The 26,663-nt window shown below is 50.2% G+C and overlaps 3 protein-coding genes across 6 annotated transcripts; all 3 read left to right on the plus strand.

Moving 5' to 3' along the window:
* Window positions 1-100: 100 nt before the first annotated feature.
* Window positions 101-5,985, plus strand: CKS1B (CDC28 protein kinase regulatory subunit 1B). Its single transcript, XM_002760060.4, has 3 exons — window positions 101-224; window positions 4,167-4,294; window positions 5,468-5,985. The coding sequence occupies exons 1-3, from the start codon at window positions 166-168 to the stop codon at window positions 5,518-5,520; spliced, it is 240 nt and encodes a 79-aa protein (XP_002760106.1). The 5' UTR covers window positions 101-165; the 3' UTR covers window positions 5,521-5,985.
* Window positions 5,986-9,955: 3,970 nt separating this feature from the next.
* FLAD1 (flavin adenine dinucleotide synthetase 1) lies at window positions 9,956-19,105 on the plus strand. Of its 4 annotated transcripts, none has more exons than XM_078355843.1 (8): window positions 9,956-10,227; window positions 10,441-10,665; window positions 13,820-14,598; window positions 15,305-15,452; window positions 16,268-16,366; window positions 16,448-16,637; window positions 18,706-18,779; window positions 18,896-19,105. In XM_078355843.1, the coding sequence occupies exons 2-8, from the start codon at window positions 10,652-10,654 to the stop codon at window positions 19,029-19,031; spliced, it is 1,440 nt and encodes a 479-aa protein (XP_078211969.1). In that variant the 5' UTR covers window positions 9,956-10,227; window positions 10,441-10,651; the 3' UTR covers window positions 19,032-19,105. The 4 variants fall into 4 exon arrangements, with proteins under 4 accessions (XP_078211969.1, XP_035134863.1, XP_035134864.1 ...); XM_035278972.3 differs by having other exon boundaries at window positions 13,854-14,598; XM_035278973.3 differs by having other exon boundaries at window positions 9,956-9,990.
* Window positions 19,106-19,581: 476 nt separating this feature from the next.
* On the plus strand, window positions 19,582-20,292 carry LENEP (lens epithelial protein). The gene is made up of 2 exons (XM_035278974.3): window positions 19,582-19,844; window positions 19,921-20,292. The coding sequence occupies exon 1, from the start codon at window positions 19,604-19,606 to the stop codon at window positions 19,787-19,789; it is 186 nt and encodes a 61-aa protein (XP_035134865.1). The 5' UTR covers window positions 19,582-19,603; the 3' UTR covers window positions 19,790-19,844; window positions 19,921-20,292.
* The last annotated feature ends 6,371 nt before the right edge of the window (window positions 20,293-26,663 follow it).

Raw genomic sequence — 26,663 nt, forward strand, 5'->3', positions numbered from 1 at the left:
AATCGGAAGCTTGAAGGTGGAGCTGTCCCGCCTTGAGCCAAACAGACCAATAGGAAGTGCGGGCGGCGTGTTTGAAAGCGAGGCCAAAGTGGGTGGGAGCGCGTGCTGCTGGGAGTTGCTTGGAGGTTGGCGGCGCGGGACTGAAGGCTAGCAGACGGAGCGATCATGTCGCACAAACAAATTTACTATTCGGACAAATACGACGACGAGGAGTTTGAGTATCGGTTAGTGCTGGCGCGGGGGCAATAGCGACGTCGTAAACTTTAACCATTGAGATTACAAGGAATTAGTAACTGGAACCGTGGCGATAGAATTGGCGCATGCGTACGAAATGTGAACAGGCTAGGGTGTGAGATTGGTGGAAGGCGTGAAGCGCATGCGCGGAGATGGGAGGCACTCGTAAAACAAAGTGGTTGCGAATTTGGAGTCGGTCCTCAGTTGAAAGGAGGGAGGAGTGGGCGTGGTTAAAGTACTGACCACCCTCACCCCGGAGGGTTTCTGGATCTTTCTCTGAACTTTATTGGGCAAATTAACTTGCCTTGTGGAGACTGCTTGTTTCACAGTAATCCTGTGGAATCTAGTGGGAGAACGTAGCAAAAGCGGAGCCGGAAGTTTCCTCGCGTCCCTAATGCGAGAGTAGCGCTGAGAGAGCTGAATATTGCTTATTAACTCGTGAAAAAGACAAGGGGCGTGGTTGGCCTGTGTTAGGTAGGGGACTGCTTGGGACTGCAATGGAATGAAACTGGCCAGGAGCATTGAGAAAATACCTAATATGGCTCTAATAGAGTCCCTTTAATTATCTATTGAAACACGGAGTACTTAATAGGTTTCAGGTGTTCTGCTAACGTGCTAGGATAACACGTGGTCTCTGCTGTTGACAAACTTAAAAATTTGTGGATGGTACCGACAGACGCCAGAAAGGTGATACACGCTATGCTAGGAGCCATTACAGGGTGTGATGGGAGCACACAAGACTTGCTAAGGAGACGTAAGGCTGGTGACCCGAAGGCTGCGGCTTCCCAGCTGTGCGCCCGGCGGTTGGGGTTTGGCTAGAAATTGAGTCCCCTACTTTTGCTAACTCCAGGACGTCCCTCCTCCCCGACCCTTCGAGAAGCCCCGCCTCCACCGCCTTGGAGACACCTCTCTCTGTCTGCCTTCCTTGGGCTGGGGGTGAGGCGGGGGTGTGTCCTAAAGGCCAATTCAGTGTGATGTCTCGTTTCACCACCATTGAAAATGAAACCAGTAGTAAACTAAATACCGAGTGTTTTCATCTATATGTGGGAGATAATGAGAACACGTGGACAGACAGGGACGGGAACAGACAGTGGGGCCCACTTGAGGGAAAAGGATGAGAGAAGGGAGAGGTTCAGGAAAAAAAAAAGAAACTGTTGGGTACTATGCTCAGTACCTGGATGATGAAATAATCTGTACACCAAACCCTGGAGTCAGGAGTTTGTTTTTTTTTTTTTTTTTTTTGAGACGGAGTTTCGCTCTTGTTACCCAGGCTGGAGTGCAATGGTGCGATCTCGGCTCACCGCAACCTCCGCCTCCTGGGTTCAAGCAATTCTCCTGCCTCAGCCTCCCGAGTAGCTGGGACTACAGGCGCGCGCCACCATGCCCAGCTAATTTTTGTATTTTTAGTAGAGACGGGGTTTCACCTTGTTGACCAGGATGGTCTCGATCTTTTGACCTCGTGATCCACCCGTCTCGGCCTCCCAAAGTGCCGGGATTATAGGCGTGAGCCACCACGCCCGGCCCTGAGTCAGGAGTTATAACAAACCTGCACAGGGACCCTTGAACACGAAAGTTAAAATACTGAGAGAAGAAAAAAAAAAAGGAAGAGGGAAAGTTGGGGGAAGCTTCCTAGAGGAGAGAGCCTGAGATGATATTCTAAGAAAAAGGTAGGAAGGAGAAAGCCCCTCTTGACTGAAATTGTTTACAAGACACTGGTTAATGAGAATGCGTCCAGGGATCAAAAAAGAAAAAAAAAAGACAGTGGTTAGCCATCTGCCAAGGGTGGTTATGATAGAAGGAATCCTGGCACTGAATGTAGCATTCGAATTTGATGAATTTTAAATGCATAATAATTCTAGATTGGGAATAAAGGAAGACGCAGGATTCCACAGATGTTGGCATTATGCTCATCTGTATTAATTGTAATAATACAGGCAACTTCCTGGTTTGTATCTTGTCTCCTCAATTGGAGAACATAAAATGAAAACTTGCTTTTTTTCAGTCTCTTCGCCCAGCCTAGTTCAGGGCTTTGGGTCTTCTAGAAACTTGATGTGCACTGACAAATATGTAACTATCTTTATGCCAAGAGGACCCCAGACCCTCCTTTGATATAATTAACTTTCCTCAGCTGTTTTCCTCTACATCTGAACTAAACTAACTTAAAACTGTGTGTGCTCATAAGAGATTTGCAGAGCTGGGAAAGAACCACCATTTCATCCCCTGGAAGATGAAACTCTTAACTTGGCAATGGCATTTTGGTTTAAGGGATTTTTTGGTCTATGTATTGAAGCCAAATTTCATGCCAGGAATGTATTGAATGTGAGCTATTTTCAGATATTTGGATTTGAATTTTCTGTTTTAGGGGAATTGGTGGAACCTCTGCTGCTAGTACAGAGGGAGAACTTAGTACATTTTCATTGAGCATGACACAGTCTATCTGGATTACCATCAGGGTAATGGTTGATTCACATCAGGGTAATAATTTATTTGCCATGAAGGGAGGCTTATCCTTGGTTAGAAAAGCATGGAATTTACCAAAAAGTCTCATGGTACATCCCTGCAGACTTAGGAAGAGAAGATTCAGGATAGAAGCTTTTTTTTTTTTTTTTTTTTTTTTGAGACAGAGTCTCACTCTGTCGCTCAGGCTAGAGTGCAGTGGAGCGATCTTGGCTCACTGCAACTTCTACCTCCCAGGTTCAAGCAATTCTCCTGCCTTAGCCTTCCGAGAAGCTGGTATTACAGGTACCCACCACCACGCCCGGCTAACATGTTGACCAGGTCTCAAACTCCTGACCTCGTGATCCATCTGCCTCGGCCTCCCAAAGTGCTGGGATTACAGGCATGAGCCACCGCGCCCAGCCAAGATTCAGGATAAATTTATTTTTTTTTCTTTCTTTTTCTTACTGCTCATCATTCTCAAATTTCCTTTTTAAGATACAGTGTCTAGAAAGAATAGATATAGCTGTTACAAAAAAAAAAAAAAGAGAGAGACAAGGTCTTGCTTTGTTGCCCAGACTGAAGTGCAGTGGCTATTAACAGGCACAACTATTGTACATTGCAGCCCTTTCTTTTTGATTCCGTTTTTGTTTTTGTTTTTTTAATTGAAATGGAATCTCACTCTATTGCCCAGATCTCAGTTCACTGCAGCCTCCACCTCCCGGATTCAAGGGATTCTCTCCTGCCTCTGCCTCCAGAGTAGCTGGGATTACAGGTACAGGCAACCATGCCCAGATGATTTTTGTATTTTTAGTAGAGATGGGGTTTCACCTTGTTGATCAGGCTGGTCTTGAACTCCTGACCTCAAGTGATCCACCCACCTCAGCTCTCAAAGTGCTGGGATTACAGGCATGAGCCACCACATCTGGCCTATTTCTTCAATATTTTAATCCTAGATTTCAAACTTCATACTGTATCTTTTTCAAATTCCTGGGTTCAAATGACCCTCCTTCTCCAGCCTCCCTCATAGCTGGGACTGTAGGTTTGTGCCACCATGCCTGGCTTCGATTTTAAAGGACATTTCATGTCCTCCTTTGTGATGCACTACTCCATAAAAGGCCTTTGCTGTCCACAAAATAACTTCTCTTCTTTCCTCCTAATTATTAACACTGTGTGCTCCGTGGGGCTCCCATTATGTTGTAGGTAATCAACTAGAAGACTACAAATAAGGTCCATGAGGGCAGAGAAAATGTGCCTGGAACTTAAAGAGCTCATTCACTGGAATTGTTCACTAATTTGTATTTTTAATACACTCTCAGAATTTATATAGCATAGCCTGTATTTCTAGGTGCTGCTACCCCACAGTAAAATTATATAAACTCTCTGACATCAGAAACCAGTTTTTCTTTCCTTTCTTGGCCGTGTAAACAGGCACTTGTCTAAGAGACCGTATCTGATACTAATATAAATTCCCTACTTCCCTGTTTCTGTTACAGGCATGTCATGCTGCCCAAGGACATAGCCAAGCTGGTCCCTAAAACCCATTTGATGTCTGAATCTGAATGGAGGAATCTTGGTGTTCAACAGAGTCAGGGTTGGGTCCATTATATGATCCATGAACCAGGTCAGTGCACTGGCTAAAAGCAACCATATAAAACTTCTGCTGGGCGCAGTGACTCATGGGATCACCTGAGGTCGGGAGTTCGAGACCAGCCTAACCAACATGTAGAAACCCTGTGTCTCCTAAAAATACAAAATTAGCCTGGTGTGGTGGCACATGCCTGTAATCACAGATTCTTGGGAGGCTGAGGCAGGAGAATCCCTTGAACCCGGGAGGTGGAGGTTGCTGTGATCTGAGATCACGCCACTGCACTCCAGCCTGGGCAACAAGAATGAAACTCCATCTCAAAAAAAAAACTGCTACACTGAGGGAATGAGGGAATAAGATTTTTTATAGCCCAAATGGGGGCTAGGAAATGGTTTACTGGTTCCTTCCCCCTCCAATCATAGGGGATTTTATTTATTTATTTATTTGAGACGGAGTTTCACTGTTGTTACCCAGACTGGAGTGCAATGGCAGGATCTCGAATCACCACAACCTCCGCCTCCTGGGTTCAAGCAATTCTCCTGCCTCAGCCTCCCGAGTAGCTGGGACTACAGGCATGCGCCACCATGCCCAGCTAATTTTTGTATTTTTAGTAGAGACGGGGTTTCACCTCGTTGACCAGGATGGTCTCGGTCTCTTGACCTCGTGATCCACCTGCCTCAGCCTCCCAAAGTGCTGGGATTATAGGCATGAGCCACTGCGCCTGGCCATAGGGGATTTTAAAAAACAAAAGTGACCAAAAATAAGACTTAAATATCTGGGAAGTTCAAAGACAGCCAGTCACCAGAAAACCTTCTGTAACCTTTCAGGCAGAGGGTACTCTTTTTGAGGCCACATATACCCGGGTCATAGCCCCTGCCTCATTCTCCATGAGAAAACATTCTTGGATATATTCCAAATAAGCAAAGGAAAGTATATTTATTGATAAGACACCAGACACTCAGCTGCCAGGCAAAACTAATAAAGGACACCCTGGGGCTGTATAAACATAGCAAAAGAACTGATATTAACAATTCTGTACTTGGCAGACAGTCCAGACTTCTGGATCTGCTTCTAAGGCCATATGCTTAAGTCTTTATTTAGTTATAAAGATCTGAGTGGATGATAGCTGGGTAGGTGGTAATGGAATACATTATAGGTTGTGCATCAAATGGTATGAGCTTGGCTTTTAGATTTCCCTCACTCTTTCAGAACCTCACATCTTACTGTTCCGGCGCCCACTACCCAAGAAGCCGAAGAAATGAAGCTGGCAAGCCACTTTTCAGCCTCAAGCTTTACACAGCTGTCCTTACTTCCTAACATCTTTCTGATGACATTATTGTGTTGCCTTCTTGTTTCTCACTTTGATATTTAAAAGATTCAATACACTGTTTGAATGTGCTGGTAACTGCTTTGCTTCCTGAGTAGAGCCACCACCACCATAGCCCAGCCTGATGAGTGCTCTGTGGACCCACAGCCTCAGCTGAGTGTGACCCCAGAAGCCACAGTGTGCTGTGTATCCAGAACACACTTGGCAGATGGAGGCATCTGAGATTAAGACCATGGCTGTTACAGGGATCGTGTAAACTTGTTTTTGTTTTTTCCTGCCGGGTGTTGTATGTGTGGTGACTTGTGGATTTATGTTTCAGTGTACTGGAAACTTTCCATTTTATTCAAGAAATCTGTTCATGTTATAAACCTTGATTAAAGAGGAAGTTTTTATAATCTAATGCTGTAATTCTAAGGGCTTTTTTCCCCTCGCTCAGGGTGAGCAGCATCAATTATATGCCCTTCAGTTTGATAATGAAGCCCAGCTCTTTGCTGATAATGAGGTATTTTCACATTCAGGTAACTGGTTTTTAAATCTACTTTAAGCAGACTTGCTGTCAAACATCTACTGAAATATATCTCACTCTAACTACTAGCCTTATAGGGACACCTCATCTCATCCAAACAAATGAACTGCTCCCTACAGTCAGGGTGCTGCCTTTAACATAGTCCCAATATCTGAATGGCACACACGGGTAAAAGGAGGCTGTCAGTCAGGGACTGCCTGTGTGTCCCAATTCCTAATAGGAATAATAGGCACACCTATGACCTATTCACTGTGCTCCCTGGTTGAGGAGGTTTTCAGCTGTTCTGAACTTTGGTTGGGCATTGGAATCACCTGGGAAGTTTTACAGGCACTGATGCCTGCCTGAGTGATTCTTAAGGATGGTTAATTGGTCTGGAGTATAGACTAGGGGTAAAGATTTCTGGCATCTTATACAGGTAGGTAAAGAACAAAGCTTTGAGAAAACAGGTGCAAAATGTAGCTGTTTAAGAAAACATTCCAAGCTAGGTGTGGTGGCTCACGCCTATAATCTCAGCACTTTGGGAGGCTGAGGTGGATCACCTGAGTTCAGGAGTTCAAGACCAGCCTAGCCAATATGGTGAAATTCCATCTCTACTAAAAATATAAAATTAGTAGTGGTGGTACATGCCTGTAATCCCAGCTACTTGGGAGGCTCAGGCAGGAGTATCGCTTGAACCCAGGAGGCAGAGGTTGCGGTGAGCCAAGATCGTGCCATTGCACTCCAGCCTGGGTAACAAGAGCGAAACTCCGTCTCAAAAAAAAAAAAAAGAAAAAAAAATACAAAGGAGCCGGGAGTGGTGGCTCACTCCTGTAATCCCAGCACTTTGGGAGGCTGAGGTGGGCGGATCACCAGGTCAGGAGATCGAGACCATCTGGGCCAACAAGGTGAAACCCTGTCTACTAAAATACAAAATTTTAGTGTTCAAGCGATTCTCCTGCCTCAGCCTCCCAAGTAGCTGGGAGGGACTACAGATGCCTGCCACCTCGCCCAGCTAAACTTTGTATTTTTAGTAGAGATGGGGTTTCACAGTATGGGCCAGGCTGGTCTCCTGACCTTGTGATCCACCCACCTTGGGCTCCCAAAATGCTGGAATTATAGGCATGAGCGACCATGTCTGACCGTCAAAGAGCTGACTTTTTTTTTTTTTTTTTTTTTTTGAGAAGGAGTTTCACTCTTGTTGCCCAGGCTGGAGTGCAATGGCGCGATCTCGGCTCACCGTAACCTCCGCCTCCTGGGTTCAGGCAATTCTCCTGCCTCGGCCTCCTGAGTAGCTGGGATTACAGGCACATGCCACCATGCCGAGCTAATTTTTTGTATTTTTAGTAGAGACGGGGTTTCACCATGTTGACCAGGATGGTCTCGATCTCTTGACCTCGTGATCCACCTGCCTCGGCCTCCCAAAGTGCTGGGATTATAGGCGTAATCCACCACGCCCAGTCAGGGCTGACATTTTTTAATAACTGAAAGAAATGAGGGCCAAATACAGGGGTTCACACCTGTAATCCCAATACTTTGGGAAGCCAAGGCACAGAATCACTTCAGCCCATGAATTCAAGACCAGTCTGTGAAACATGACCAAACCCTGTCTCTACTAAAAATACAAAAATTAGCCAGGTATGGTGGCATGCCCGTGGTCCCAGCTACTCTGGAGTCTGAGGCGGGAGGATTAGGCCGGGTTTGGTGGCTCACACCTGTAATCCCAGCACCGTAGTAAACGGTGTTTGTGCCACTGCACTCCAGCCTGGGCAAGAGAGACTGTTTCAAAAAGAAAGGCGGGGGGGGGGGGGGCTTATTACTTGAAAGAATGGTCTAGACGCCTGACTCTACCATTCACTGTGTTTTGTGGTTGTGTGGCATCCCTTCGCCTTTCTGAGCCTGTTCCTCATCTGTAAAATGGGCATGGGTTTTTTTGTTTTTTGAGACAAAGGTTTGATCTTGTTGACCAGGCTGGAGTGCAATGGTGCAATCTCGGCTCACTGCAACCTCCGCCTCCTGGGTTCAAGCAATTCTCCTGCCTCAGCCTCCCAAGTAGCTGGATTGCAGGTACCTGCCGTCACACCCAGCTAACTTTTTGTATTTTTAGTAGAAACAGGGTTTCATCATGTTGGCCAGGCTGGTCTCGAACTCTTGACTCAGGTGATCAACCCAGCTGGACCTCCCAGAGTGCTGGGATTACAGGCACGAGCCACTGCGGCCCGCCCTGGTTTTTTGTTCTTTTAACAGACAGGATCTCTCTATGTTGCCCAGGTCCTTGATCTTGAACTCCTGAGCTCAAGCAATCCTCCCTCCTCCACCTGCCAAAGTGCTGTGCCCAACCAAGGGTTTTTAAGAGTAAAATGTGAGGACTGGGCGGGGCACCTCACGCCTGTAATCCCAGCACTTTGGGAGGCCTAGGCGGGCAGATCACCTGAGGTCGGAAGTTCAAGACCAACCTGACCAACGTGGAGAAACCCCGTCTCCAAAAAATGCAAAATTAGCCAGGCATGATGGAACATGAGGAAGGGGAATTGCTTGAACCCTGGAGGCGGAGGTTGTAGTGAGCCGAGATCTCACCATTTCACTCCAGCCTGGGCAACAAGAACGAAACTCCGTCTCAAAAAAAAAAAAAAAAGTAAAATGTGGCCAGGTGTGGTTTAGCAGTCTTCTAAAGAATGAATTTAGGCCCTTACTATTCAAAATGTAACCCACAGAGCAGTGGCATCACCATCTCGTGGGAACAGCTAAATGTAGATATCAAGCCCCACCCAAACCTGCTGAATCAATCTGCATATTAAAAGATCCCCAGGGCCGGGCATGGTGGCTCAGGCCTGTAATCCCAGCACTTTGGGAGGTCGAGACGGGGGGGGGGGGGCGCACCTGAGGTCAGGAGTTCGAGACCAGCCTAGTAAACAAGGAGAAACCCCGTCACTACTAAAAATACAAAAAAATTAGCCAGCGTTGTGGCGGTCAGCTATAATCCCAGCTACTCGGGAGCCTAAGGCAAGACAATTGCTTAAACCCGGGATTCCGAGGGTGCGCCATTGAGAGCAGGACTGTCTCAAAAAAAAAAAAAAAAAAACCCCCAGATTATTGGTGGAAAAAAGTTTAAGATGCACTTTTAGACCAAAGGCAACTGAAATGGGGGTAAGCTCGGATGATATGAGAATCCAGAGTAAACATGGAAGGCACTCCCTACGCGTTGTCTCACTTGCACCAACAAGACCAATAACTGGAAAAGGTGACATTGAACTAATCATCTAGAGCAAGGTGGAGGAAGAGAGGGTTTTTGGACTCTTGTCAAAGAGGTTTAATTAGTTTTGTCTATGATACTAGAGATAAATGAAGGTTCCACACATCTAAGCTCACCTACTCCAGGGTCTTCCTACCCGACAGACAAAGGTGATAATCTTTTTCGGTGTCCCTCCAACTTCCTTCTGCTACAAAATAAGATCCTTGCTCACTCCAATAAAAGCCCTTAGACTTAAACCCTGGCTAACTGACCCATTAAACAAAACAAAAACAGCATATGCATAATCATTTGAATCCAGCACCAGAAACACCCCAAGAGCCTTACAGCACCTCCAACCAATGCTCCTTTCGCGCCCTAAACTCCCGAGGTCCCGCCCCCGACCTTGGGCTAAGCTCCGGCCCCCGCATTTCCGGGCAAGGAGTGACCACGTGTTGTCTCCTGTAACAATCCGGCCGTGCTCCCACTCACTGGCTGAAGCCTGAGAACGACATTAGAATACACCAATGGGACCCTGAAAGAGTCTAAGCGACAGCCTTTTGACCACTCAATGTCAGCTAGGTGGGAGTAAGGCGGGACTTAAGTACGGAAGCCGCCCCGGGACATAAGGAAAGGAACAGAGGAAAGACCCGGTGAAGGGGCAGAATAGGCAGGTGAGAGCCTGGAAGAGCTCAGTAATCTGAAGCTTGGTGGGAAGAAGGGATTCTGGGCTAGAAAGGGTGCAGATGACTGAAGTAAAAAGAGACAAGATTTTGGTCCGGGGTGGAGAGAGGGAATGCATTAAAAAGGGCCAAGGCCCAGGATAAGGTAGACATTTAAAAGGGTACAGATGCCCAAGCAGAGCAGACACTTGAGGAGACCAGCTCGGCAAACGGAAGACATTTAAAGTGGTAGGTTCCCAGAAGGGAAGGAGTTTTTAAGACTAGAGCTAAGCTTAGAAGACATTTAAAAAGGCATGGGTTGGGATGTGGGAACAGGTTTTTTAAAGAGGCAGGAATAAAGGAGTCGCTTGTCAAGGATCTGGTGAGAAGAGACTGAGGGTCTTCCTCTAAAGAGGAACGTGCACGCCCGCTCTCCCCCATTATCCCTTCTGGCTCTTCCAGGTTCCCTCGACCGAGGACCCCCTGTTCCCAGGCTATGGCCCCCAGTGTCCTGTAGACCTGGCGGGCCCCCCGTGCTTGCGACCCCTAATTGGGGGTCTGGGTGGCTACTGGAGGGCCTTGCAGAGAGGCAGAGAAGGCAGGACCATGGCATCTCGGGCCTCTGAACTTTCCCCGGGGCGCAGCGTGACGGCTGGCATCATCATTGTTGGAGATGAGATCCTTAAGGTGTGTCTGGGACAGAACTCGGGGGAGGGCACGGCATTCTCTTCTCCTTAAGGGCCTGCTGCACATCCCTCCGTGAAGGGAGGTGAAACAGGGTGGGGGGGGCCTTGCTCCATTAGGATCCTGGAGTGAATCCAATAGGAAGAAAATTAGCCCTCATTCTTTCAATTACTTTACTGAAGAACTTGTAGCAAAGTCCCTACAATTTTTCAATCTGAGAGAGCTGAATGAAAAAAGGGGAAAAAAAAAAAGGTTATTGCAATTTACCAAGCAGTGTGGTAGAGGGCGGAGGGGCTACACAACAATGACAGGAAGCCCCTCGAGTAGAGGAGGTACCGGTGAATGTACTGCATACTTAAGAGTTTTACCCAGACTTTTCGGAACTGTCTCAAGGTACTCAGCATAGTGGATAAGTGAGCCAGAAGGGAGGAATCCCTTCTGAATTATCAGGAAAGACTTAATAGAGGACATAGCAGAAGACAGAGTTTGTTTTTGAGACAGGATTTTGCACTGTCACCTAGGCTGGAGTGCTGTGACACAGTCACAGCTCACTGCAGTCTCCATCTTCTGGGCTCAAGCAATCCTCCTGCCTCAGCCTCTGGAGTAGCTGTGACTACAGGTGTGAGCCACCACACCCGGCTAAAAAATTTTTTTTTTTTTGGCAGAAAAAGGGTCTCACTATGTTGTTGCCCAGGCTAGTCTCAAACTCCTGGGCTCAAGCAATCCTACCTCGTCCTCCCAAAGTGCTGGGATTCAGGCATGAACCACCGAGCTGGACCAAATGTCAAGTTTTAATAGTAATTTTTAAAAATATTCTTTGTAAATTGGTCTTTTTGTTTTTTTGGTTTTTTTTTTTTTTTTTGCGATGGAGTCTCACTCTGTTGCCCAGGCTGGAGTACAGTGGTGGGATCTCAGCTGATGCCTCTGGCATTCAAGTAGTTCTCATGCTGGGATTACAGGTGTGAGCCACTGCACTCAGCCTTAATAGACCTCTTTTTTGTTTTTAAGACAGAGTCTTGCTCTGTTGCCCAGGCTGGAGTGCAGTGGCATGATCAATCTTGGCTTACTGCAACCTCCGCCTCCGAGGTTCAAGCAGTTCTTCTTCCTCAACCTCCTGAGTAGCTGGGACTACAGGCATGTGCCACCACACCTGGCTAGTAGAGATGAGGTTTTGCCATGTTGGCCAGGCTGGTCTCGAACTTCTGACCTCAAGAGATCCACCCACCTCAGCCTCCCAAAATGTTGGGATTACAGGTGTGAGCCACTGCACCTGGCTCTGACCCTACATTTTAAGTGGCTACTAGGGCCTGGCAATGTGCTTTACACCACATATATGTGATTTTACTAATCCTCACAACAACCCACAATGTTGGCACTTTTTTTTTTAATGTTTATTTTATTGTTTGTTTTATTTATTCTTTTTTATTTATTTATTTTTTTGAAACGGAGTTTCGCTATTGTTACCCAGACTGGAGTGCAATGGCATGCTCTCAGCTCACCGCAACCTCTGCCTTCTGGGTTCAAGCAATTCTCCTGCCTCAGCCTCCTGAGTAGCTGGGATTACAGCCGCGCACCACCATGCCCAGCTAATTTTTGTATTTTTAGTAGAGACTGGGTTTCACCATGTTGACCAGGATGGTCTCGATCTCTTGACCTCATGATCCACCCACCTTGGCCTCCCAAAGTGCTGGGATTACAGGCATGAGCCACCATGCCCGGCCTTATTGTTTGTTTTATAAATGAGGTTCTCACTAGGTTAACCAGGCCGGCCTCAAGCAATTTTCCCACCTCAGCCCCCCAAAATGGTGGGATTACAGGCATGAACCACTTTGCCCAGCCCCTTTTTTTTTTTTGAGACAAAGTCTCACTCTTGTCGCCCAGGCTAGAGCTAATTTTTTGTTTTTTTTGTAGACACAGGTTATGCCAGTTGCCCAGGCTGGTTTTGAACTCCTAGGCTCAAGCATCCTCCCACCTCACCCTCCCAAAATGCTAGAATTACAGGCATGAGCCACCATACCTGGTCGGCAAAAAATCCCAATTAATGATGAAACTGGGGGTCAGAGAGGTTGAGAAACCTGCCCAGGGTTACCTAGGAAGTTGCAGAGACAGGATTCCAGCCTGATGCCTGATTCTCCCTTACTTCAAAATACAGGCCCTTTTTTTCTTTGGTGACAGGGTCTCTGTTACCCAGGCTGGAGTGCAGTGGCATGATCTCAGCTCACTGCAATCTCTGCCTCCTGGGCTCAAGCAATCCACCCATTTCAGCCTCCCAAGTAGCTGGAACTACAGGCGTGTGCCACCACGCCCAGCTAATTTTTGTACTTTTTTGTAGAGATGGGGTTTCACCATATTGTGTAGGTTGGTCTCGAACTTCTAAGCTCAAGTGAGGCATCCCCTTCAGCCTCCCAAAGGGCTAGAATTACAGGCATGAGCCACCACACTGGCCATCAGAACACAGATCCTTAACGACTAAATCCTTTGTAGAGAATCAGAAGGAGATGGGGATGGAAAAGAAGATAGATTAAACACCACAGACAGCCCCAAATACTCTGCAAAGGAATTTGAACTTTCTTCTGTTTACGGTTGGAAACAGCAAATAGCTTTTGAGCCCGAGAGTGATGTAATCACAGTGATGCGTTGAAAAGGTCACACAGGAGGCAGAGCAGAGCACTGTGGCTGGAGGCTGGGAGCCCGGCCAGGAAGCTGTCGCCATTGTCTAGGTGAAAGGTACTGAGGACCTGCTTGGTGGCAGTGGGGACAGAAAGAAGAAAGCAGGCTGGGCACGGAGACTCACACCTGTAATCCCAGCACTTTGGGAGGCTGAGGCAGGAGGATCACTTGAGACTAGAAATTCAACACCAGCCTGGGCAACATAGTGAGTCCCCATTTCCACAAAAAAATAAAAAATTAGCTGAATGTGGTGACAGACACCTGTAGCCCCAGCTACTTGGAAGGCCGAGATGGCCCTTGAGCCCAGGAGGTTGAGGCTGCAGTGAGCTGTGATTGAGCCATTATACTCCAGCCTAGGTAACAGAGACCCAGCCTTAAAAACAAAGCAATGGATTTTCCACTCTCTTGTCCACTCCAAAAAGCAGAGCACTGCGTCATCAGGCAGATGCAGCTGTCATCTCCAACCTCCTCCCCTTCATCCCTACAGTACTGATGGCCTCATCCTCCCGTTCAACCCCCAGGGACACACTCAGGACACCAACACCTACTTTCTGTGCCGGACACTGCGCTCCCTAGGGGTCCAGGTTTGCCGAGTCTCAGTTGTACCTGATGAGGTAGCCACCATTGCAGCTGAGGTCACCTCTTTCTCCAGCCGCTTCACCCACGTCCTCACTGCAGGGGGCATCGGCCCCACTCATGATGATGTGACCTTTGAGGCAGTGGCACAGGCCTTTGGGGATGAGCTGAAGCCACACCCTGAGCTGGAAGCAGCCACCAAAGCCCTGGGAGGAGAAGGCTGGGAGAAGCTGTCACTGGTGCCCTCCTCTGCCCGCCTGCATTACGGCACAGATCCTCACACTGGTCACCCCTTCAGATTCCCACTGGTCTCCGTCCGAAATGTCTACCTCTTCCCAGGCATTCCAGAGCTGCTGCGGCGGGTGCTGGAGGGGCTGAAGGGACTGTTCCAAAACCCAGCTGTTGAGTTCCACTCGAAGGAGCTGTATGTGGCTGCTGATGAAGCCTCCATCGCCCCCATTCTTGCTGAGGCCCAGGCCCACTTTGGACGTAGGCTTGGCCTGGGTTCCTACCCTGACTGGGGCAGCAACTACTATCAGGTGAAACTGACTCTAGACTCAGAGGAAGAAGGACTCCTGGAGGAATGCCTGGCTTACCTGACTGCTCGTTTGCCCCAGGGATCATTGGTCCCCTACATGCCCAACGCCGTGGAGCAGGCCAGTGAGGCTGTATACAAACTCACTGAATCAGGTAGGGACCTCACGGACGAGGGGCAGTATGCACAACCATTGGTGCCACCCCAGCTCTCAGTAATGCAGGGGCTGCTGGGTGCTTCCTGCAAATCCCAGAGAGGGCAGAAGACAGCTACTGTTGATTCATTAATTCTTCCAGTAAATGTTGACTGAGTACCTACTTTCATCATGTGCTAGGTGTTGGGGATATGGCTCAGTAGGTTAATGTTTGCCCTGCTCTTATGGACCAGTGTTTTAGCAAGAAAGGTGGATACGAAACAGGTGATTCAGGTGATTCATGGGGCAATGAAGGGAGTGATCTCCCACAGCAGGAACATGAGCCTTTATCTGGGGTCAGAGGAGGCCAAATGACATAAACAGAGGGATAAGGAGGATTTGGTCAGACCAGTAGGTGGGCCAGAGCAAATAGTATGAATGAGGGCCTGAAAGGAAGCAGCCTGGGATATAGGGAAATGGAAGGAAGCCCATACCCCACTCCCCCCTCCTATGGAGGAAAGACACTGAGGCTACCGTGAGGTGTAGCTGGATGGCAGATGGCAGGTTAGGGGCAGACTGCAGGGCCTAGTGGGCAGCATGGAGTTTGGACTTTATTCTAGGAATCCTGGGAAGATACCTAAGGGTTTTAAGCAAGGGCAGCATGCCTCCACTCCCCTTTGATGGCCATATGTGTCCATCTGATGCCCTCTTCCCTGCCTGCTTGGCAGGGTCTTCTCTGGGGAAAAAGGTGGCAGGTGCCCTGCAGACCATTGAGACCGCCCTGGCTCAGTACAGCCTCACCCAGCTCTGTGTGGGCTTCAACGGGGGCAAAGACTGTACCGCCCTTCTGCACCTCTTCCATGCAGCTGTGCAGAGGTGAGCCTGCTCCCTGGGAGACAAGACCCCTGATCTGTCTCTTTCTCCAGTTCCACATCCCAGAAAGAAAGGATAAAGGGGGTAGATGGGCGGGGTTCAGGAGGGAGATAGCCATGGTGACCTCTCAGTTACATTCTCCCACCATATTGAGCATATGATATGTGCCTGGCCTTGTGTATGGACGTGCAGGCCACCATCCCTGACCACAGGGAGGTCACAGTCCCGCTGGGGAGATGAGAGATTTACATAACCTGAAACAAGGATGCATGCTTAGATTTAAGAGGTGAGAGTTCAAGCGCCAGGCACGATGGCTCATGCCTATAATCTGCCAGGCACGGTGGTGCGTGCCTGTAGTCCCAGCTACTTGGGAGACTAAGGTGGGAGGATCACTTGAGCCCAGGAGTTCTGGGCTGTAGTGCACTATGCAGATTGGGTGTCCACACTAAGTTCGGCATCAGTATGGTGACCTCCTGGGAGCTGGGGACCACCAGGTTGCCTAAGGAGGGGTGAACCAGCCCAAGTCAGAAACGGAGCATGTCAAAACTCCCGTGCTGATCAATAGTGCAGTCGCACCTGTGAATAGCCACTGCAGTCCAGCCTGGGCAACATAGCGAGACCCCATCTCTTAAAAAAAAAAAGAGGTGAGAGGTCAGAGTGGGCTTCCCAGAGGAAGTGGATCTAATGGATGGAAAGGACAAGGAAAAGGGAGAAGTGGGGTGAGTCTTTTCTTTGGGCCAAAGAGAACAGTGAACTGTTTCGGGAGAGCCATTTCCCTGTCCATGCTGGCAAGCCTGTGGATTCTTCCCCCTCCGCAGGAAATTACCTGATATTCCAGACCCCCTCCAGATCCTGTATATCCGCAGCATCTCCACTTTCCCTGAGCTGGAACAATTTCTACAGGACACCATCAAGAGGTACTAGGGGCCTGGAGGTTTGGGCTCCAAGAGAGGCTTAACAGAGCCCACTGCCAACCCCTACTTCTGTTTCTTCCTAAGGTATAATCTGCAGGTGTTGGAGGCTGAGGGCTGCATGAAGCAGGCCCTGGGTGAACTGCAGGCACGGTATCCCCAGCTAGAGGCTGTCCTGATGGGCACCCGCCGGACTGACCCCTACTCCTGTAGCCTCTGCCCTTTCAGCCCCACTGACCCAGGCTGGCCTTCGTTCATGCGCATCAACCCGCTGCTGGTAATGGGGAAGAGGGTGTATCACCTTCAGTTTCTCGCCCCATCAGTCACTGCACTCTGGCTTCCCTGCAGTAGTGGGGAGGCTAGAGCCTGGAACTTGGATGAAGGGGCCCCATCATCCAAGGGAGGCGATGCTGTCTGTTCATTCATCCTTTTGACCAATATTTATTGAGCCCAAATTCAGTAGCAGACATTGTGCTTTCTATGTGGACAGAAGAGTGACTTAGACCTGTACTGTCCAATGTAGCCACTAACAGTTTATTTATTCTTAAATTTTAATACCTATGACTAAAAACCACTGAATTATATCCTTTAAAAGGATGAATTTGATGGCATGTGGATACCTCAATTTTTTAAATTAAGTACAATGAAAAATTCAGTTCTGTGTGGGCCTGGTGGCTCACGCCTATAATGCCAGCACCATGGGAGGCCAAGGTTGGCTAATCACTTGACAAGGAGGTCAAGACCAGCCTGGCCAACATGGCAAAACCCCATCTCTGCTAAAAATACAAAATACTAGCCAGGCATGGTGGCACCTGCTTGTAGTCCCAGCTACCTGGGAGGCTGAGGCAGCAGAATGGCTTGAACCCAGGAGACAGAGGTTTCAGTGAGCTGAGATTGCACCATTGCACCTTTTGCGACAGAGCAACACTCTGTCTCAAAATAATAATAATACAGGCCAGGCAGGCGTGGTGGCTAACTCCTGTAATCCCTGCACTTTGGGAGGCTGAGGCGGGCAGATCGCCTGAGGTCAGGACATCAAGACCAGCCTGACCAACATGGTGAAACCCCACATCTACTAAAAATACTAAAATTAACCAGGTGTGGTGGCAGGCACCTGTAATCCCAGCTACTTGGGAGGCTGAGGCAGAAGAATCACTTGAACCTCGGGGGCAGAGGTTACAGTGAGCCTAGATGGCACCATTCTACTGCAGCCTGGGCAACAGAGAGACTCTGTCTCAAAAAAAAAAAAATAGTTATTAAGTTGTACTAGCCATATTTCAAGTGACCACCATATTAGACTATTAGCAGAAATATAGAACATTTCCCTCATCACAGAAAGTTCTGGCCAGGCACAGTGGCTCACACCTGTAATCCCAGCACTTTGGGAGGCTGAGGTGGGCTAAACAGTTGAGCCCAGGAGTTCAAGACCAGCCTAGGCAACATGGCAAAATCCTGTCTCTTAAAAAAAAAAAAAAAAAGCCAGGAGTGGTGGCACACGCCTATAGTCCTAGCTACTCAGGCTGAGGCAGGAAGATCACTGGAGCCAGGGAAGTCAAGGCTGCAGTGAGCCACGATTATGCCAGTGCACTCCAGCCTGGGCAACAGAAAAGACCCTCTCTCAAAAAAAATGAAATAAAGTAGACAGACATGCTCTCTCCCTGTCCTGGGGCTCCACCTTTGTAGTAGAGGGTGATTCGGGAATGGAAAGCAGAGAGCGGAGAAGATGAAGTCCTCTTTTTCTCTGCATATACAGAGCAAGCTATACCAGGGAATATGATAGCAAGCCCTCCCTCAGAAGCCAAGGGAGCAGACCGGGCATGGTGGCTCAAGTCTGTAATCCTTTTTTTTAGAGACAGAGTTTTGCTCTTGTTACCGAGGCTGGAGTGCAATGGTGCGATCTCAGATCACCACAACCTCCACCTTCTGGGTTCAAGCAGTTTTCCTGCCTCACCCTCCCAAGTAGCTGGGATTACAGGCACGCGCCACCATGCCCAGCTAACTTTTTGTATTTTTAGTAGAGACGGGGTTTCGCCATGTTGACCAGGATGGTCTCGATCTCTTGACCTCGTGATCCGCCCACCTCAGCCTCCCAAAGTGTTGGGATTACAGGTGTGAGCCACCGTGCCCAGCCACACCTGTAATCCTAACACGGCCAAGGTGGGTGGATCACCTGAGGTCAGGAGTTCAAAACCAGTCTGGCCATCATGGTGAAACCCCATCTTTTAAAAAAAAAAAAAAAAAAGCCAAGGGAGCAGAAGACCTTGGATGGGCCCCTTCCCAGGACAACAGGGGTAGAAGTGGGAGAGGGGAGCATTTGTGACTATTCTATTATTCTGACCTCCCAGGACTGGACCTACAGAGACATCTGGGACTTCCTTCGTCAGCTGTTCGTCCCATACTGTATCCTGTATGACCGAGGGTAAGGGTGTTAGGGGAAGAGAATGGGTATGGGGGTTTGTTAGGGTGCTGGGATAGGGAGGGCCTCTAGGGTCGCCCACCCTAGCACATGCTTGCCCTCCACCCTCCCTGCTCCAGATACACATCGCTGGGGAGTCGGGAGAACACCGTGCGGAACCCAGCCCTGAAGTGCCAGAGCCCAGGAGGACGCCTCACCTACCGTCCAGCCTACCTACTGGAGAACGAAGAAGAGGAGCGGAACTCCCGCACTTGACCTCCCACCCTAGGAGGGAGGGAAGGAGGCTCTCCTAGGGTATAACCTGACAATAAACCGTGCCTCTCACTGTGTCTGTTGCTCTAGCTTGTGTATTCCTGTTGCAGAGGATGGGAGAAGCAGAAGTGGGTCAAATGCTGCCAGCTCTGACTGGCTATGCTCACTCTAAGGGGCCCAGGGGCAGGGCAGAACAGGTTGGAAAGAGCTCTCACTGATGGTTCTCAATGTCAGCCTCAGCAGGAGCCCACCAGAGGGCAGAAGCAGGAGTTGTGCCAACCACTGGAAAGGGGACAACCAGGCAGGGCACCACTGGGGCTGGAAGAGGAGGAGCTGCCTTGGCCTAGCTGTAGAAAATGAAAGTTGGAGTGGCCAAGCCCTCCCTTCCACTAACCCCACCCTCCCATCCCTGTCTAGAGAGGCTGACTCAGCCTGTTCCCAGGCCTAGAACCTTCCCTTTGCTAGACTCTGGATCCTTTGTCTCTGTAGTCATGAGGCTGAGTGGGGGGTGGGGACAGTGTTGATAAAAGGCACCAAAGGGAGCTCCCACACCCTTCCTCAGAACTGCTGCCCACATGCAGCCCCGGACACAGCCCCTTGCCCAAACGCTACCCTTCTCCTTCGGAGGTGCCCCTCAAGACACTGGGCTGCGGGTGCCTGTTATTAAGATGGGCACAGGGTGGGAGGGCTTCCAGCGGATCCTGAAGGAAGTCGCCTACATCCTCCTCTGCTGCTGGTGTGTCAAGGAACTGCTGGATTAATGGTGGCAGGGAACTGCCTCCTCTCCCCACCAGCACCATGGCTGGCATCGCTCAGGTGGGCTGGGTAAACAGGAGGCATAGCTGCAGCTTCTGTGGCAGAGCTTGCCTCAGCTTCCCATTCTCTTCTTTAGCCCTCAGCCCAACTGCCATCAAGACTTCTGGGGCCGGCTGTGCTTGACCAAGGATGGGCCATAAACAATGAGTAAAGAGTGACGTGTGGATCCTGCTTTGAGCTGTGTCATCTGGCAGATGTGCCTCGTCTCTGAGCCTCCCTTCCCAACCCCTGCCTTTGGTGGACCTCTGGTGGGCAGGAACTTGGACTGCTCTGGCTAGACCCCCATTGAGATTGCCACGGGACCTGGCACTCCTCCAAGCTTGGCACAGTGAGCCCACCAGCTCAGAGGGTTGATGTTACCATACCCTCATAGTACCAAGAATGGACTGCCCCCCTGAGATATCTGTTTGAGAATCACTGAATTATAAATATAATCCATAGGCCTTGAGACCCAGATTCTAAATACCTAAAGGGGAATCAGAACAAGTCAGCACTAGAAGGGTCTGGGAGCCTGGGTACAGACCAGGGAGGGAAGGAGCTTGTCTTGAACAGAACCAAGATTGAAAGCCAGGTTTTCTGACTCCGGTTCCTGGGTGGGGAGGGTGGAAGACGGTCCAGGTTCCTTTCAATCTGTGGGTAGGGAGGGGACGCAGCTTGAGTAGGGTCTTCATCTGTGAGGCCAAGGGAATATGGAAACCCAAAGGACCCAGCCCTTTCCCAAATAGAAGACCTGGTCCAGGCAGCTTCCTGCCTCTGAGGATCTTGAGGAAAGCACTGAGCTGAGAATAGTCCCCAGCTCATCAAGGAAGCAGAACCCCATGAGCTACAAGAGCTCCCAGCTCACATACAAAGAGAAAGGTACTTGTGTGGCCACACAGGTCCCTTAGGCTTATAACCGCACATCCCTATTAGGACGTAAACAGCTAGATTGAGCAGAACTGGCTCTTCCCCTTGGTGGCTATAGCTGGTGTTTTCCCTGAGTGGTAGATATATGTCATCCGTGTGTCTCGTCTTGCTCACAGTGTGCTCAGGCTTTCCAATGTGCCCACCCACAGCCCCCAAAACCACAGGGCCAGCCATGGGACTTGTTCAACATTCCGAGGGATCCCCATACAGCATTCCCTGGCCCCTCTTGGGGGCCCAGTTATCATCCCCCACCCCTCTGTCACCTGGGGCACTGGCCTGGAGATGGTAGATAGGGCCCTTTTCCTCCCTTCCTGGGACCAGCTCTTACTCAGCCTTCTTCGTAGTTAACTATTTTTTTTTCCTAGGTTCTTTTTGTAAAGGTGATATATGCCTAGAGTAAAGAACTCTAGGCTGGGCGTGGTGGCTCATGCCTGTAATCCCAACACTTTGGGAGTCAGAGGCGGGAGGATCACGGGAGGTCAGGTGTTCTAGACCAGCCTGGCCAACATGGTGAAACCGTGTCTCTACTAAAAATACAAAAATTAGCTAGATGTGGTGGTGAGTGCCTGTAATCCCAGCTACTTGGGAGGCTGAGGCGGGACAATCACTTGAACCTGGGAGGCAGAGGTTCCAGTGAGCCAAGATCACACCATCACACTCCAGCCTGGGCAACGAGAGTGAAACTCCATCTCAAAAGAAAGAACTCTAATGGTTGAAAGTAAGTCTCAACATCTATCCCCAGATCCCTTAGTGCTCCCCCTGGAGGCAACCATGGTTACCAGTTTCTTGGAGAACGTTCCAGTCTATGCATAGACTGCATCTTTCATTCAACAAAGATTGAGTGTATACTATAAGCCAGTTTGGGTCTCTGGATACAGCAGTGACTAAAACAGTGAACAAAGCTTACCTTTTTTTTTTTTTTTTTGAGACGGAATTTCGCTCTGGTTACCCAGGCTGGAGTGCAATGGCGTGATCTCAGCTCACCGCAACCTCTGCCTCCTGGGTTCAGGCAATTCTCCTGCCTCAGCCTCCTGAGTAGCTGGGATTACAGGCACGCGCCACCATGCCCAGCTAATTTTTTGTATTTTTAGTAGAGATGGGGTTTCACCATGTTGACCAGGATGGTCTCGATCTCTTGACCTTGTGATCCACCCGCCTCGGCCTCCCAAAGTGCTGGGATTACAGGTGTGAGCCACCGCGCCCGGCAAAGTTTACATTTTAGGGGATAGACAGTATGTATATGTTATTAGGTGATAGGCACCACAGAAAAAAGAAAAAGTCAAAATTGAGCTGGAGGGGGGAGTGGGGGCAGGTCATAGAGGGCCTAAGAATTTGAGCTTTTCTGCTGAGTGAAATGAGGAGCTACTGCAGGATGTTGAGCATGAAATGAGATTTTTTATTTAAAAGGCTCCAGTTGGCTGCTTTGTTGAGAACAGACTTCAGGGGAGCAAAGGTAGGGTACGAGGGACCTATCAGGAGGTAATGGAACAATGTAGGCCAGACATGCTGATGGTCTCGGGCCAGGTCTATAGCAGCAGCAGTAGTGAGGGTGGCTGGATTCCAGATATCTTACTCTTCCTCGTGAGTTAACACACTCTCGACACAGTTCTGCACCTTGCTTCTTTTCCTTTGATAAACCCCGGACAGCATTTGGGATCCCACATCAGTACACTGAGAGCCTGTCCATTCTTTCTTACTGCAGCCTAGTCTACAGTACTCCAGCTGGAGCTTATTTCTTAGCCCTGGTAGCTCAATACGTCTCTGTCTCTCTCTCTGTCTCTCTCTCCCCTCTTTCTCTCTCTCTCTCTCTTTCTCGATGGACTCTCACTCTGTCAGCCAGGCTGGAGTGCAGTGGTGCAATCTCAGCTCACTGCAACCTCTGTCTCCCAGGTTTAAGCAATTTTCCTGCCTTAGCCTCCCAGGTAGCTGGGATTACAGGAGTACACCACCACACCCTGCTAATTTTTGTATTTTTAGTAGAGATGAGTTTTCACCATGTTGGCCAGGCTAGTCTCAAACTCCTGACGTCAAGTGATCCGCCCACCTCAGCCTCCCAAAGTGCTGGGATTACAGGTGTGAGCCACTGCCCAAGGCCTCAGTGCATCTCTTTTTTTTTTTCTTTTTTTTGAGACGGTGTTTCTCTGTTGTTACCCAGACTGAAGTACAATGGCACGATCTCGGCTCACCGCAACCTCCGCCTTCTGGGTTCAAGCAATTCTCCTGCCTCAGCCTCCCGAGTAGCTGGGACTACAGGCACGCACCACCACACCCAGCTAATTTTTGTATTTTTAGTAGAGATGGGGTTTCACCTCATTGACCAGGATGGTCTCGATCTCTTGACCTCGTGATTCACCTGCCTTGGCCTCCCAAAGTGCTGGGATTATAGGCGTCAGTGCATCTCTTTAGACATCCACAAAATGCAGGTCAGTGCTCTTGCGTGGTCTGTTCAGAGGCTCTTACCTGATCCCAGTGATGGAGGGAGTCAGAATTTACCTTTGCATCTGAATCTGGGGCTCCTACTTACTTCCCCCTGCACCCTGCTTGGCCAGCTCCAGCCCTTCCTTCCCTGACTCAGGCCCTGGCCTACTGCCTTCTTTTCCTTTCTTAGGCCTCACTCCCACCAAACTGGGCAGTGCCTGGAGGTGGATCCTGGAGTCTGAGGTCTGGGCCCAAGAGACTTTGCCAGGGGAGGGGAAGTCTGGCAGAGACCACTGGGGAAGTGGTGGGTAGAGGAAGGCGGAGTCCAGGGCTGTGGCCTGTGGTGAGATGGGTGGTGGAAAGCAGGAGGGGGAGTGAGGGGTAGAGACTGCCAGTGGCCCAAGGAGAGTGTCAGAGTGGGAAAGAGGGCTTTGACAGCTGAAAGACTGAGGAGAAGGATGAAGACAGTAACAAAAACCTCAGATACCATTCAGGGAGCACTTTTCACAATACAGAGTGCTTTGAGCCTCACGAAAGTCCACTTCAGCAGTTACCCCTTGTTAACATGAAGGAAATTGGCCCAAAGAGGTGAAATGATTTACCCAAGGACATACACAGTACACTGTAGTAGTCATTTAGCGAACCCAGATTTTCAGATCTCAAATTCGCAGCTTCTCCTAATGAGCCTGCCTTCCTCTTCTGAGCTGGTGTTTGCATGGAGAAGGTGGCCCAAGTGGCTTGGAGGCAGAGCCGTGCAAGCAAAAGCATGGAGGGTACCACGGCCCCACTCTGCACCTGCTCCATGCCACTTCCCACCTCAGCACTATGCTCCCTGCTCTCAGTCCATTTGGAGGTTTCAGCTGTAGCCCTTTCACCTAATCCACAGAGGCTGGGAGGTCTTTCCTGCAGCATGGATCCCCCACTCTATGGCTGTTCCCCCACAAGTATCTCTCCCCAACTAGGGCAACTCAGGTTTTGAGTGTCCAAACTACTCCCTCAGGAACTCGAGTGGAGTGAGGTGGGAGGTAGGTGAAGGAGACAGGGTGCCAAGATATTAGGCTGGCGCAAAAGTAATTGGGGTTTTTGTCATTAAAACCTCACCTACCTCTCGATGCCCCAGTGCCCTCTGATGGCCACAGGAGGTGGGGGAATGGATGGATTAGGAATGGAGACAGGAGGGACCAGCTGAATGTGACCCCTAAATACGAAGGCAAGAGAAGCCTGATATCCAGGATTCCCGGATGATTACAGGACCCTTGTTGGCATTCAAGAAACAGTTGGAGGAGAGGGGTCACAGCCAAGGGGCCAGGGGGTCTGAGGAGCAGCGGGCAATAGCAATGGATATCATAGCAATCTCGGCTCACTGCAACCTCCACCTCTAGGGTTCAAGTGATTCTCCTGCCTCAGACTCCTAAGTAGGTGGGACTATAGGCACGTGCCACGACGCCTGGCTAATTTCTTGTATTTTTTTTTTAGTAGAGACGGGGTTTCAACATGTTAGCCAGGATGGTCTCGATCTCCTGACCTCATGATTCACCGGCCTCGGCCTCCCAAAGTGTTGGGATTACAGGCCTTTGCCACCACGCCTGGCCTTTTTTTTGAGGCAGAGTTTCGCTCTTGTTGCCCAGGCTGGAGTGAAATGGCGCATTCTTAGCTCACCGAAATCTCCACCTGCCAAGTTCAAAAAACTATCCTGCCTGAGCTTCCGGAGTAGCTGGGAGTGTGCCACCATGCCCGGCTAATTTTTGTATTTTTAGTAGAGACGGGATTTCACCGTGTTAGTCGGGCTGGTCTCAAACTCCTGACCTCAGGTGATCCACCCACCTCTGCCTCCCAAAGTACTGGGATTACAGGTGTGAGCCACCGCACCCGGCCTGGGCAATAGGCTCCTATTTACATCACTTGCATGTGAGTTATTTCCCCCCACCCACTTTCTCAGTTACTCTCAGATTCTAGAGTGTTCGCCCGCCTTGGATCGTACATGTTCCACCAGCCATTCTGTGGTCCCAGTTCCTTTCCATCATTCGCCCTCAGCCCTTCACCTATCCCAGCTTCAAAGCAGCGACCCTACCGCCTAGCTGGCTGGGTTCGAGGAGCCAGGGAACCTGCGCCTCCTGGTGGCTGGTCGGAAGGAGACTGAGGGCAGAGGGGTTGTCTCGCCTTCTCTGGGACGTGGAGTTTTGGAAAATGTTCCCCTGCGCTTCCTGAAGCTAAATTTACCTCCCCCGGCCTTGGGGGGCGCAGAGATCCCGGCGGCGATTAGCGCTGCGCGGCAGCCGGCTCCAACCCAGAGGCCCGGAATAGGCGCGGAGTTATAAATAGTGCCACCCGCAGGTGTTGGGGGGAGCCGACGGGAGGGGGGTACCCCTGGCGGCCACGGCCCCTTCAGGTGGGTTGGGCGGTCGCGGTGGGAGCACTGGGGGGCGGGAGGCGTGGGGGTCTGCGGTCTGAGCGCCCCCAGTGGTTTCCTGGGCGGCGGGTTTTTCGAGGGAAGCGGAGGCAGCGGAGGATGGGGGGAGCAGCGGGGAAGAGGTGGGCGCCTGGCGCAGGCTGACGCTCCGCTTTCAGCTCAGTCCCCCATATTCCTAAACAGGCCCCCAGACCCACTCACACAGGACCCCGCCTAGACAGAGCCTCGGCTCTCTAGCCGCCTGAAGGCCTCTTTCCCCCAAGCTCCGCAAGCATCTAATTTCTCTGCATCTACCCTTCGGCGCACGTGGCCCAGCCTGTCTGGTCACCTGGCCGCCACTCCGAGTCGCTGTCCCCAGTCCCAGGTATTCAGTCCTCCCACTCAGGACTTTCGTCCCTCTCTTAGGGTAAACACTTCCCTCTCTGGGTGTTTGTTCCAATCCTGCTACTCTCCCCTAATATTAAGGTCCAGCGGGTCACCTAAAAAGTTAAGTCTTAACCTGAGGATCTGGGACGATCCCTCATCCCCAGGCAGCCCCTGCAGGCCCCTCACTTGCCCTCCAGCTCCCAGTTCCAGTCTGGGCCTGGTGGCGGGGCGGGGGCGGGGGCGCCCGGCCCCTGGGGCCCAGCAGGGGTTTCATGGGAGGGGGCGGGGCCCCCAGTCAGTGTTTCTCGGCCGCCGCCGTTTCAGTCCTTTGGCGCGGTTAGGAGTAGGGGTAGGAGGGAATTTCAAGTAGGGGTTCACTCCTCCGATTTCTGAGTAAGGAGGTAAGCTATTTGCAACAGAAGAAAAACAGAGACATGGGGTGGGGGGGCGTCACTGAGGAACTAACTGCAGCTTCCAGGACTATTGGGAATGAGGTGGGGAGTGGCAATCCAGCCGCAGAACGCGACTCTCAGATATAGGGGAAGTTGGGCCAGGCGAACCGGAGGCACTGGACGCCTTAGGAGTTTCTGTGCCCAATGGCTGGTGCCAGGGAGCCCGCCCTTCTATTGCCTCTGGAAGCCCTGGCTCTGCCCTCCCTGGGCCACGTTCCCGCCCCCCGCTCCCTTTCCTTGGCTATCCACCTTCTTCCCCAAAGCAGC

The sequence above is a fragment of the Callithrix jacchus genome, chromosome 18, assembly GCF_049354715.1.
Source record: "Callithrix jacchus isolate 240 chromosome 18, calJac240_pri, whole genome shotgun sequence".
NCBI lineage: Eukaryota > Metazoa > Chordata > Mammalia > Primates > Cebidae > Callithrix > Callithrix jacchus.